We start from the raw sequence: 14,321 nt of genomic DNA, 5'->3' as shown, positions 1-14,321 counted from the left end.
TTGCTCATAAACCTGTAAGACAAATATGACCCGTGGCAAACAAGCTGCTTCTGTCTCAATAACAATTCTGGTAAGGGTGCAATTTAGGACACTGACGTTAATCATTCACCAGGGCAGTGGAAAAACCCTGACATTAAATATCTACCTTCCAGGTGGGGAAAATGAAGAATGAAAAGCCTCTAAATGAATATTGACTCATACACACAGTGGATGAAAGTGAGGAGGCCATCAAACAGGCCTGTACTTAAAACGCCTTAGAATACCAGTCTAGCACCACCACATGTTTTAGTGTCCCAATGAAAACAAGAATAGACAATTTCTCACCAAAAGCAGCATGTTACATCATTTCTTCTGTTCTGTTTTTTGTTCTTTTTTTTTTTCCCTACACGATATCATTCCACAGTGAAGCCATCAAGCCGATCACGCACAAACCTGACAGATCAATGCCCAGCAGTGTGAAATGTGTCGGCCATTTTGGCTCTGTCAGAGCTGGTGACACGCAGAGCAACTGCTCATTAGAAGGCAAGTCTGACAGAGCCTCTCTCCTTCATCCAACAGACGGGTTCGACTTCTTCACCCAAACAGAGTAAGGGGAGAGCAGAGGGGGGGAGGAGAGAGGCAGATGGCGGCGGCGAAAGAAAGAAGAGAGAAGAGAGAAGAGATGGGACCGAGGGAAAGATACAGTGCGAGAGAGGGCAGGGGAGTGAGGAAACGTGCTGGCGGATATCATTAGGGCCGGGCACAGGGCTGTTTAACGAGCGAGCTCACAGCACCCCTTCATCCTCAGTGGCGCCTGCTGGCTAGAGGCCCCTAGTTTTCTGGCTCCCCAGTAGGGGCTGCCGCCTGTTCCATCACTGCCAAACGTAGTGGGGGGAGCTGAGTGGGAAGATTTACTTTCTCTCACTACCTGTGAAGCAACCCGCATATTTGCAGACTAGGGGTCGACTGATACTGTTTTTTTCAAGGCTGATACCGATACCAATTATTAGTAGTTAATGAAATCGATAACCGAGATTTGGAATGTTATCAACTCCAACACTAAACACTAAACTTTGTTAAAATGCTTTAAGCAATTATTTAATAAATTAGAAACTTTCAACATAATACACAGTAAAAGATAGTCAGATAGTGTTGTTGGCGGAGAGTCTGTGGTGAGTGAAACCAAACCCGAGGGACAGACACAGAGCTGTAGCGGAGCCAAAGTAGCGCACTTTTTCAGGCAAATACAACGCTGATACAGATAATCTGCAAACTGTCAAATATAATATATAAATAAATAATCGGTCTATCCCTATTGCAGACACATGTACAGGCTCAAAAAAACCTAAGAAACATCCACTCAGGATCTCACTCGCATACACATGCAGCCTGAGGGAAGAAAGGTTTACCGCATGCGCTCTCTCTTTTTTTCTCTCCAGTCAGAGGTATAATTGACTCTGCCTGACACATAAAAATAGTGGTAATAACCCCGGCTTCCCCTTGATGTCAAGCGGTGGAGCGCACAGCTGTGCGAGGTGCTGGGAAAAGTAACCGGGCACCAGGCGTCTGCTGGCTTGTTGCATCCCTGCCATCGCCTGTTCAACAGTGTGACTGTGGTGCCGCTACGGGAGGCTGACCAGAAAACATTTTTCTGAAGAAGAGCCATTTCTTATTTGAATAAATCAGTTAAAGGAGGGGAGAAACATTAAAGTCACAAGCCTGAGAGGTTATGTGAGATTTTTACCAGTGACACAGGCAAAAAGAAAGAGAACGGAATTGTAGCTATTAAGATGAATAAAAAGCCACGTTTGCGCATCTCTTGGCTATGCACCACAGAATAGACATAAATAGATATGATGCTTTACAAAAAAGAGACATCTACTTTAATTGGTTGCTCTGATAAGAATAACACTTCATAGTATATCCCTATTAAGCTGTGTCCTATCTGTCATTGCAATGAAATGCAACTGCACTGTGCTATTATAAAATATGATCTTAAAGGACAATTCCGGTGCAAAACCAACCTAGGGGTTAATAACAGTGTACCCACTCGATCGCTCTCTGGGACATGTTTTCCTGCTAATCGAATGTGTTTGTAGCTTGAAACAAGCTAGCGTGGACCACTGATTAGCTTACAACGCTAGTATTCGGGGCAAAGGGAAAGTAAAAACAAATCGCTATTTATACCACTAAAAAGGCTCAAAATATCACCACACTTCAACGGTAGCATAAAGAGGGTCCCTAAATGTTAACCGAAGCATTGAGAACATTGCAAATGTACAGAGAGTTTATTAAAAAGTTAGATTATAAAGACAGTCGCGTTCTTGTATACAGGCGGCCGCTGTCTTGTCTCTTTTAAATAAACTGTCTAACGATCTAAACGATCCAAACTGTCGATCAAGTGTTTAATTGGCTAATCATTTCAGCTGTACTTGTAGGCCTATTAATTATCTGTAGGGTTGTCACTACGAGTGAATCCTTTGACATTACACATTGACCCTGTACAATGTGCAATGTCACCCTACGTTTATATTAAAATATTGATTTATGCAGCTTTAAGGTTCAAGCATTGCTTTAGGAGAAAACCGGACCAAATGTAAAGGTCTTTGATGGAAACTACCCATTATTTCCCTCTGTACATTGTGGTTGTCCAATTGAATACATTTTGCAGCCTTCTTGTGTGACCTGAAAAAGCCCCCTTAAACTTTGAAATGTTGCCACAGTAAATCAGTGTAACGGAAGTGCGCATTATCCTCTGCAGTGCTGACACTGGTCGTGGCAAAGCTGGCAAGATAAAACCCCATAAAAAGTGGCTGTTGGAGATGAGCGCATAGGCGGCACAGAGTGGGTACTGGGAGTTCACGACTGGATGGATGTCACCTTGATCTACACTGAATCAACATACAGCGAAGGTTGATAAGAAGGCTTAAGCTCAACAGCTGGTGAAGAAACTCTCCTGATGCCCACTTACATGTGTGCACACTTTTGCAAAGATACAATATACATAACGGGCACATTGACACTTCCACTTGCAGATAATGACACATAGAGATGATACACACAAAGACAGAGATGAACACAGCCCACTGAGATCGGGGACGATCCACGCCAAAATAGGCAACATCAGTTGCTTTGAAAGGTTTTCATATCAGTCATATTGACAGGATCAGGAAGAACAGGATGAAGTGGAAGAGAGAGAGAGAGAGAGAGAGAGAGAGAGAGAGAGAGAGAGGAGATGTAAGGGGAGGAGTGGGTGGGATGTAGATGAAAGACAACAGAAGGACGAAAAACAAAGATAAAAGAAAAAAGTTAAATAAAAGCGGATAGAGAATAAAACAGGGGGAGTAGACGAAGGGGGAGGGTAAAAGCAAAAAACTATTTTGACACAAACCACTAGTTGAAAACAACACGTACTGAGAAAGCCTAAGAACGAGTGTGAGAAACTTTTCTTTGTCAAAGTGGCAAAGCTTTAGCACTAAAGACAGCTTCTTGCTCCTTCTCCCTTCCAACAATAAAAATGCAGGCAAACAGAAGTGGTAACCCTCGCTGCTCAATGTGATATGGTGTCAAGTATACCGAGTACCACACACACACACACACACACACACAAAGCCCCCTATCTGAGTACCAGTGCTCATCCTGACACTCCAAAGGGGCTCAGCGTGTGCACAGTCTAAGATGTTTAATTCATACAGCCGCCTGCTTGTGCTCAACATGAATGTGTGACGGAGGAGGATGGGAATGCTGAGTGTTATGCACAACAGCCGGGCCTGAGGATGATGCAGCGACACAAGAGAGGGAGGCTACATAAATAGAGAAGGAGAGAGAGAATGCCAATGAATGAAAAAGAAGAAAAAGAAAGATGTAGGAGCATCCACAGCGACGAAGAAAACAAGGTTATAGAAATAGACGCAGCTGAAAGCTGTGAAGCAATAAAATGAGACCAGAGAGAGAGAAAAATGACAAGGTAAGTGAGCACATGTTTGAGATACAACAGCCAGCTCACACACAATCAGTAATGGATAGAAGCAGAGCAGCAAAAGTGAAAAACAGAAAAGAGGGACATGAAAAAGTGAGAAAACAGTGGAGGGAAATTTTGCAGACACACAAAAAAACTCTGGAGATCTCATGCAGGCAGGCGGTAAGAGCCCAGAGTGCTGAGGGTGTGTGTTGCAGGTCTCAGGAGAGGCAGGCAGGGGACTGAGTGCTAGCGATTTTCTGTCATATCTCTCTTTCTCTTCATCCCTCACGCCTGTTATCCTCCTACCTGACCCCTCCCTACAGCATGTGTAGCAAAAGTACTACAGCATGTGTAGCATTTATAGGTATCAATTTCATTGTGGGATTAATCGTGATACCTTGGTGTAATTAGTTTCTCAAAATGAAGACCATGCTTCTAATGCAACCTGTTCCTTCCCTTCATAAAAAGATGTTGAAAGCATGTCTCTTCTGCTATTGCAAAAACGTCTGAGTCTGTGTATTTTCTTTGAACCAAAAAGCAAACAAGCAGATTTTCTACAAAATGTAACCTACTGTGTTTTTTTAGTACATTTAGTCATGCTACATGCTACAGTTAATGCTTTTATTAATTGTTAATACATCATTTATTAAAGCTCAAGACAGTCATAAGCCGTCTATGACAACAGCTTTTGGTGTTCTAGGGTGTGACAAATCCCTTTTGACTCCTGGCACATCTGCCTCTAACATTTAGCTAGCTCTTGTCTCATTACTGATAAGGCATTGAACATTACGCGCCTGTGTTAACGTGCGCTTGGTGCCCCGTGTGCGCTGATGCGCTCATCTGTTGACATTTCTGAATGCTTTCCACACAAACAAATGTATGTGTCATTAGTATGAGAAAAAAAAAACTAGATTTTAACTGTGCTGGGCTCTGACATAAATATCTTAATGCCTGTCGGGCTTGGGTTTGGTTACTGCTCTGTTGGACGCGGGCCCAATCCGCACTCTAATAGCCACTTGTGTTTTAGCTCGAACAAGCGCGCGCCGTATAAAGGGAGGTGGAGAGCAGCGGTGTGTCTATCAAACGCAAACACTAGCAAATGTCAGTGTCACACACACACACACACACACACACACACACACACACACACACACACACACAGTGATCAGATTTAGAAAGAGCTCTAGTCGGCCAATCACACACAGAATAAACAGATGACATAATATACATGAAGATGAATATGTTTATTGTATATACTCATCATGATATCAATATCATCATAAATATCTATCATTAGGCACCTTATACAGTATGTAGATAGATTGGAGACTTGGTCTGCATGCCTGTTGGTTACAAAAACACTGAATCATGCTGTCAACACGGCAGGAAAAAAAAATCTTAGATTTCCGTTTAGATTGTGTTTACATGTTTACTTCTACATTTGTTTATGAAAAACTAATGTGAAACCTTTGAGTGGCTGTGACTGTTTTTACTGCGAATTTGTGGAGAAATGTGTGTATATATTGTCACTGTGTGTGTGTGTGTGTGTGTGTGTTTGTGTATGCAAGTCTGGGTTTTTGTACTTTTCACATGCGTGCCAGCTTGTGTGAAAGTTGTTGTGCAATAACGTTGTATGAGGTTTAGTCTGGCGTTCCCTTGTGTAACAGTGCACTGTGTATCAGCGTCTATGAGTGCGTGCCAAACCTCTTACAGGTACTGGTAGACTATGGGCTGAGCCAGTTCAGGCAAGTCTTCGGACACCTTGGCACAGTTGCCAGATCTTGAGCCGGTTTTACCTGGATATCAGAGCCAGAAACACTGTACAAGGTTTCCCTCATGCCTCTGGAGGAAAATCTATTCCCTCACTTCCCCCCTGCATGTACAGTACTGTAAGAATCAATATTTCACTGCATACACCCAGGTTTATTACAGTACTTCAGCCTGGGATAAGGATCACTAACTACAAACACATTGCTACATTTGTTATGTAGTGGAGAGCCTGCAAGCAAATTAAGGTCTTGACTGCATTAAATTTGTAAAAAATGATTTTTTGCCTTGAGAAAATACATTTTGACACAATCGCTTTCAATAATCCTTTACAGCCACAAGACGTGCAAAGTTGCAATTAAGTCAGAACACAGACACAGTACTTTCTTTACAGGGCCACTATCAAAAATATGATGAAATTCAATGCAAGTGGTTGATATACTGTAAGATCACAAAAAGCCTTGTATTCTTTTTCCCGGAGATTTTGGAAATGCACGGACCTTGGTTTTGTCAGGCTCCTATTTGCAAATTCGAATGATTCTGACCATATCCGAGCAAAATTTTGAGTTTAACTTGAATAAATACTTTGACATTTTGGGAATATATTCTTTCTTGCCATGACTTAGATGAGAAGATCGATACCACTCTCATGTCTGTCTGCTAAATATGAAGCTACAGTCAGCAGCAGGTTAGATTAGCTTAGCATAAAGACTGGAAACAGGAAAACAACTAGCCTGGTTCAAAATGCAACTTCCACTTCAGTCCTTGTACATATTACAGATATGTGCACAAGTCAAGTCTCAAGTCTTTTGCCACGAGTCCAAGTCAAGTCTCAAGTCTCTGGCCTTCTGGTCTGTCCTAACACTGTATTGTTAAATCTTATGAATTCAAAGCATGTCCTGTAGCTACCATCCATACAGTATCAAAATCAGTTGTAGGATAACTTCATGGTCTACTGCAATGCAATCTGAAGAAACACAAATTAAGAACTCTGTTTCAATTTCATAACTGTATTTTTCAACATTTTGGTATCTGCACCAAAGAACACATTTGTCTGTGTTACTAACTGGCTGTAAAGCCCAACCTCATCATGCATTACATTTTTCAGTGTTCAAAGTTTGAGGGAAACATCATACAACAACATACTTTCCGTATTGCTATTTAACAACAACCTGGTGAAATATTAACCTAACTCTGTCACATCATATGGATACAACTATAAAGATACAATTTGCCAGTTCCCAGCATTAGCACAACACTTTGCGATGGTTAGCTTGTTACCTGTGACGATATATGCTAAATGTAACGTCTCTTTCACATTAGCAAGTTATCATTTATCTTGGTGCCACACACCTTGCATGTAGCTGTTCGCTTACTTCCACTGTTTACGAAGTTATTGAAAGCTAAACTAATGACAAAAGGCACAACTCCGGACTTGGTGTCGCCATCGTCAATGAATTTATGTAAGTGCGCGCACATAAGGCATAACGCATGCGTTATGTTGCACATTATGGCAAAGGGCAGGGGACATGCAGCTCGTCATACGTTTCCCCAACGTATATGCGCCAATAAAAGAAAATAGAAATACATGAATGAATTTAGGTTGTTGACGAGTCTCGAAGCTCGAGTCAAGTCTGAAGTCTTTTGGGTCGAGTCACAAGTCAAGTCTTAAGTCAGCAGTTTGTGCAACTTAAGTGCGACTCGAGTCCGAGTCTCAGACTTGAGTCCCCATCTCTGACATATTAACAGCTTTAGAGGTTCTGGTAGACAGTTACCTTTGGACAGAGCCAGTCTGTATGTTAGGCTAAGCTAACTGACTGCTGTATGTGACTTTATATTTAATGCACAAATCTAAGAACGTTATTGATCTTATAGTCTCGCTTTGCCAGACCTTCTTCCACAGCGCTGCGGAGGAGGGTCTGGCTAGTCCACACAGCATTCCAGGATGGGAGAAAAACGTGCTCTGGTTTATTGGCATTTCTTTAAACCAATCACAATCACCATGGGCAGAGCCACTGTGCCGCTGCAAAATAGCATCAAGAAGGAACTTGTTTTAGTGGAATGTGTATGTTCAAAAGTTGTTTTAGTCGTGCAACAGAAAACCCAGATTGGACTAGATGTCTGGATTTACCCTGCAGAGATCTGAGGAGCAGTTAACCATAGTCCTCATAAATCCACCGGAGTTTAAAATTCCAACACAAAGAAAGCGGAAGGTACCGGACATCCGGCCGAAAAGAGTGAAATCCGGCAGAATTTCCGGTGGCGCAGAACAATCCCGGAAGTGGAACATGGTGGATATAGACTAATGATTTTATAATCCAACTCTTTGCAAGAAAGCGAATAAACAGATTTTTAAAGTCAACTTTTAACTTTTGTTTGGATATCAGAAATATTTGAGCACAAAAGCCTGATAAAACAAAAGTCATACAAAAAACTGAACGGCATAAATGACGATTAAACAAATGGGATATAACTTGTTAATTAGTGAGATTTAGAGGAGCTGGTAGGTGGATTTTGTTGCCTTTGGACACAAGTAAGGCTAGATGTTTCCTCCAGATGTTTCTAGTCTTTATGCTAAGCTAGGTTTCTGGCGGTAGCTTGATATATAGTGTACTGACATGGGAGTGGAGTCAATCTTCTCATCACAACGAATGTGTTTCTTAACGCCAATATTCTTTAAACAATATCATCGTCATCAATATCAATTCATTATACTTTTGAAAACAGTTATATTAGAAAGTCAGGGGTCGTTTGCATAAATTAAGTCAGGTCTCAAACTCACCAAACTTTTACCACTGCAAACCATTTCTCCCAGTTCACGTTAACACTTTCTAATCTGAAATTGAGTAGTGCAGAAATTCCAAACTTAACGGAAGCTTCAGCCCCTCCACTTCCTCCTGTGGCCTTGACAGACATGGACACGGCATCTCCAACCGACCGTGAAATAGCCACTTGTGTTTTAGTCCGAACAACTCCATTCCTATGTGACTGCGCGTGCACGCACGCACGCACGCACGCACACGCACACACACACACACACACACACACACACTCTCTCTCTCTCCAGGCTTTTGTACAGTAGTCCTGGAGGACCGACTGTAGAAAAGAACTGATCAATACTATTCAATCTGCTCACGGGTCATTGCCACATTAGGCTACAGCTGCTATCCAAACAATGAATGGCTGGACACTGTGCGCGTGAGAGAGGGAACCGTGTACAAATGGAATCCCATTAAAACGCAATGGCTCTCGGGGCCGACGCTGACCCCCTTTTCCCCCGTTGCTCCATACGCAGCAGCTATTTTGTGCTCCTCTGACTGACAGCTCCCATCCAGGAACGAAAAAAGATGTTACCATGACAACAGCTCATGCTACACCGGCGTGGATACAAGCGTTTGATTAATATCACTACACTGAAATCAGCATCTGATATTGTGAGTCATTATAATGGCTACAGGACTTTATAATGTATTTACACTCAGACATATAGGGAAGAAGAGGACGATGGTCTGAGTAACAGCTGTTTTGTTTCTTGACAGACACATGCTTTTAAGTGCAGTTAAAATACCTATAATAACAGTGAGTGGCCATTATTCACATGGACATATTCATTTTTTATCAGAGATAAAAAGAATACAGTGCATCTTCCTAACAGACTGACAGACAACATTTCCATAATGAGCTTTTGCGCACAGCACATCTTTCTACACTATTTTCAATACATCTCATCTAAAAGTAGTTTAAAGCTGTGAGATGGAAAGCAGACAAAACAGTAAAAGAGTCAGCGATACATAGGGGAGCATATGAAAAAGCCTCTTCTTATTCTTGTTATCTGTGATGTCTTTTCTTCCTTTTCTCTCCTCATCAGCGGTAAAGTTTCAAGTCGAAGCATCTCTTGGTTTACGAAGCCCTTTTGCTGTGCCTGCTCCTTTTTCTTTTCTTTCAGCCACTCCCTTTCTCTTTTTTACGGTGTTTTTTGGGACACCAAGGGAATTTCCGTCTCACAGTTTATCCCTTTTTCCCCCCAGGTTCTGCTTCATCTGCTTCAGATTGCTTTTCACAACGATGTCATTCATTTCAGAGGAGCCAACTTATCCGTACCTAGTGTGATGCCAGGTTCAGTGTTTATTCCCTATACTAACTGTTGGTTGTCTTTTCACAGTGAGGCTTTCTCAGGCTTACTGTCTACCCTAAGAGAGTGATCCACAATACGGAGAGGGCAAAAAGTGAAGAGATATGAAAGACGTTTTAAACACCGTTTACAGGATCTATGCACAGAATGAAAGCACAAAAACACACACATAGTTGTGTAAAATGTGCCACCCCTTTGGAGTTATGGAAATAGTCTGTGAGGTGATAAAGAGGAAGAACAAGGGAAGAAGAGGTGTATAGTACTGGTTTTGGTACTGGTTGGGGATAGTCTTTATGTTGCCACTACTGAAAGTCCTTAGTAGGGCAGAGCCAGGCTCAGCATTACTAAGTACTCATGGGAGAAAATACACATTAAGGTGCTATAATGAAGGCGCTAACATTTCACAAACAGACCAAGAGACTGTGTTTGAGTTGGAATGGAGAAGTGGATTGTAGGCATCATGTATTTACTGTAAGGGTAGGGTAGGTTTCCCTAGAAGCAAATCAGCAAACACTGATGAAACTATCATCCGATCACAAGGCCATGATGCTTTGTGTTTGAATGCTTTTAGGAATCCCAGCCAAGGCAAGATTTTAATTTTTGGTAGATTAATTGTTGGAAGGGCTTGGCTGTGGCTGTGGATCTTGAGGGAGAGGGAGCGAAGTGATTCTGAGAGGAGTGTGGGAGTTATAGCGTGAGAGGTCTAGCGGAGGTTTGGCTGCAAAGGTCAAAAATGACTGGAGATGGGAAGCCTGTAATGGAAACTATTGGTCGGATTCCAGGACACTGAGAGATTGTTTGGACTGCGAGGAAACAGCAAATCAGAACTCGTGGGAGCGTCTCAGGAGTGGCTGGGAAGAAGGCATGAGTCTTTTTTTCCAGATCGGATGAGAATGGAGACCAAAGGTGTGAGACGGAGATTGTTCCACAAAGAAGTCTGGGCACCACATATTGGGTGGAGGTTGGCAAGGCGGTGGGCGTCCACGTCCTTTTGTGACTGGGTAGTCCTCCTTTAAGATCAGGCTATGGTGAAGATGGAGTGCACTCCAGAGAGGCTGCAGGAAAAAAAAAAACAGAACACAGAAAATTAATGAGGAAATAACAGAAGGGTGTGTGTGTGTGTGTGTGTGAAACAGAAAGAAACAATGCTCCCGTTGGAAAGAAAGGGTTGAGAAAAACCTGAAATGAAAGAAAAAGAAAAACAAGATGAAAACAGAAGAGTTAAAAGAGAAACAATGACGACGATCACAAAAAGAGAGGGGAGGGGTGCAAAACCGAACCGAGCTTAGTGACGTAGATGAGAGAGGAAATGAAGAAGTTGAGATCAAACAGGAAAAGAAAGGGCCGAGATAACAAGCATGGGCACAGTGGGGCATAAAAATGGATCAGGGGGATGGAATTAGAAAAATAGAGAGGGGGGGAGATAAGAGAGACAGGATAAGAGAGAGAGAGAGAGAACGAATAAAAAGAGAGGAGACAATTATAAAATGGCACAAGAAAATCAATGCAGTGAGCGTTATTGTGCTTGCAGGCGCCGTACAAAGGGAGGTGGAGAGCAGCGGTGTGTCCATCAGACGCAAACACTAGCACATGTCAGTGTCGCACACGCACACACACGCACACACACACACACACACACACTTCAAATGCAGAGTGAAAACAAGGAGGATGAGTCAGGCAGATGAAGCGGAGAGAGACAAGTGACATTTAGAGCTCAGTCGGAGCATGGGATGACAAGGCACAAAGATACATCCCAGCCCAACTCTGACAACAGCTTGTGTGATGTGTGTGTGTGTGTGGATGCAGAGCTCGGTGGAAGGAAACCGATTGTGATTTATATATTATTATATTTAACTGTGAGAGGTGAGAACAGAGAGCCAACACAGTGCTGAGAAGTCATGTTAATATTTTGAAACTTGGAGCTACAGAAAAAGAAGTGTAGTAAGAAAAAGTCTAAGGATAAACCTTTCAAGTAGATTTCAAGTAATAGAAGTATTCAGATTCTTCACTTAAGTAAAAGTGCCTGATGCATGATGTAAAAAAAATCCTTTACAAGTTAAAGTTAAATCCTAGAACAGAAGTATTATCAGCAAAGTGTCAAACGTAAAACTACTCATTCAGCAGAAAAATGGCCCCTGTGACGGATACATTATTATATATTACATTATTAGATTCATAATAATGTTGCATCCATGTGTAAGAAGCATTTTACTGTTGTAGCTAGTTTGGACTACTTTATATACAGTAAAATAGCTTAGTGGTTCCAAACCTGGGGTCAAGCCCCCTCCAAAGGTTCACAAGATAAACTTGAAGGGGGTTGTGTACTGCTACACAAATGTGTATTCATTTTCTTCTAGACTATTCACTAATCTTTGCTTTTTGTGAATTATTGGCATGTTTTACCTCTTTGGGCATTAAATGGTTATTTAAATGAAACCATATGAGAAGTTTAATCGGGATATTGTTCTTTGGTTTAACTCTTAGACATCTGAAATGTGACAAGAGGTCCCAAGTAGACACTGCACATGTCAAAAGGTCTCCCCATTAACAACAAAATACGTTTGTCCATGCCCTCTAGAACGACAAATTTTCTAGCAATTTCTGGAAAATATTATTTGTCTGTGCCTCCAAAATGTTACAAATCACTTAGAAATACAATCCACTTTATGAAGTAACAACAATATGCTTAAGGTTTGGTTAAGTTTAAGGAAAGCATGGTTTTGGTTAGAATTACTACTTCACTAAGGTTAGGGAAGCTTCATTGTCATGGTTACAATAATATACATGTCGATTGTGATCATGGTAAAAAAAAAAAAAAAAAAAACAGGAAACGAACAGCGCTCTCCATGTCTAATGTTTTGATGACCCATCCATCCATCTAACCTGACCACTTCTCTATGCAGACTATAATACCATCAGCTCACTTCCTCTATTACTTTTGGGGCACTCATTTCTTGTTTTAAAAAGGTCACATATTATGCTTTTCCATGTTTTTTTGTCATATCTACAATGTTATAATGTTGTATTTTAATGTTAAACGTGGCCAAAACTAAAAATAACGAGGTAAACGTATTTTAGACCTATCCCTGTGAGCTAAAACGTTTTCCAACTGTTCTGAACACTCCGGTTCCAACAGTTTTTTCTACTCTCTGCTTACGCAACTCTAAGCTGGCCTTCTATAATTGGTCATCTGCTCCAAGTAGGCAGGACTGGAATGTTTCTTTTATGCCACTTTGGTGTTAACATTGTCCCATGTAACTACATGCTAACGGCAGTAAACAATGTCACCTTGGCTGCCAGTGTCGTTAAATTCTCCCCAATTCTGGGTCACGTTGCTCGTGAAACATTTTCTGCTAGTAGTATTTGGTTTAAAAGCCTTTATCTGCAATTTTTGACTGTAGAAAGTGCTGCTTTGTTTCACTACAATCTAACGTTAGCATACTGCTAACTATTAAGTAGCTACATGCTAAGGCGACATAGCTGTAACCTCGGCCAGTGCTGGTCATTTCTCCCCAAATTCCGGTCACTTTACTGTTGGGACATGTCCGGTTGTGTAATATTTGGTTTAGAAGCCTTTATTGGTGTTTTTCACAGTACAAAGTCCTGCTATATAGCTAGCTACTCTGTTGCAGTAGCTCCAGCTTCAACTAGCTAGCTAGTGAAACACAGAGCGGAGGCTCTGGACATTCCAGGAAGCGCGCTGGCCAATCAGAGCAGACTGGGCTTTTTCAGGAGGAGGGCTTAAATAGACAGGCGCTCCTACAGAGCGTCTCATACAGAGGGTGAATACAGGTGCAGTAGCCATGGGCAGCATGAGAAAAATAAAGTCTACATTAAAGCATGTAAACATTTTCTAGTACAAACACAAAATGCAAGTTTAATCCTGAAAATGCTATATGATAGTTGCCCTTTAATGTAAAATCTAGTAGCTATAGCTTTCTAATAAATGTAGTGGAAGTATAAACTAGCATAAAATGGGAATACTCGAGTACCTCAAAATTGTACATTTGTACAAATTGTTCATCATCACCATTGACAAACACTGCAATGCATCGAGCCATTTCTGCTCAAAAGCATATAAACACCATGTCAGCCCACACACACACACACACACGTTAACTGTATTAGTGCCAGGGCTTATCAGTGCAATGGGACCACACACCACAAAAGGCTGAAATTCATTACAGCTGTAGGAGGGCCTTGACAAGCTGTCAGCACATTCGAAAGATTCTTCAAATCCCCCTCCCCCTCCGGAGAATGGTGAGAATATTTAGAACTCCTCCTGGTCTACATCCTAATTTCAAGGATAGTTTGTATTGTCACATTCAGACACAAACGGCTACATTTACACCATCATACAAACACAGAAAACTCTGTTCTGAATCTTAATTTCCTGGGTAGTTTACATTGACTCTCTTCATCACACACACACACACACACACACACACACACACACACACGTTCTGCACCTTAATATAAAAG

At 41.6% G+C, this 14,321-nt stretch overlaps 1 protein-coding gene across 3 annotated transcripts in view; it reads right to left on the bottom strand.

Annotated features, from left to right (window-relative positions):
- Nucleotides 1–5,165: 5,165 nt before the first annotated feature.
- Nucleotides 5,166–14,321, bottom strand: part of samd12 (sterile alpha motif domain containing 12) — a 104,859-nt gene continuing 95,703 nt past the window's right edge. For all 3 annotated transcript variants that reach the window (XM_078267118.1, XM_078267116.1, XM_078267115.1), the window contains exon 5: nucleotides 5,166–10,894. In XM_078267118.1, coding sequence (XP_078123244.1) covers nucleotides 10,863–10,894 — 32 coding nt within the window. In that variant the 3' untranslated portion in view covers nucleotides 5,166–10,862. The remainder of the gene's footprint in view (nucleotides 10,895–14,321) is intronic.

This window comes from Sander vitreus, chromosome 14, assembly GCF_031162955.1.
Source record: "Sander vitreus isolate 19-12246 chromosome 14, sanVit1, whole genome shotgun sequence".
NCBI lineage: Eukaryota > Metazoa > Chordata > Actinopteri > Perciformes > Percidae > Sander > Sander vitreus.
This window is presented reverse-complemented; position numbering and strand designations above follow the sequence as displayed.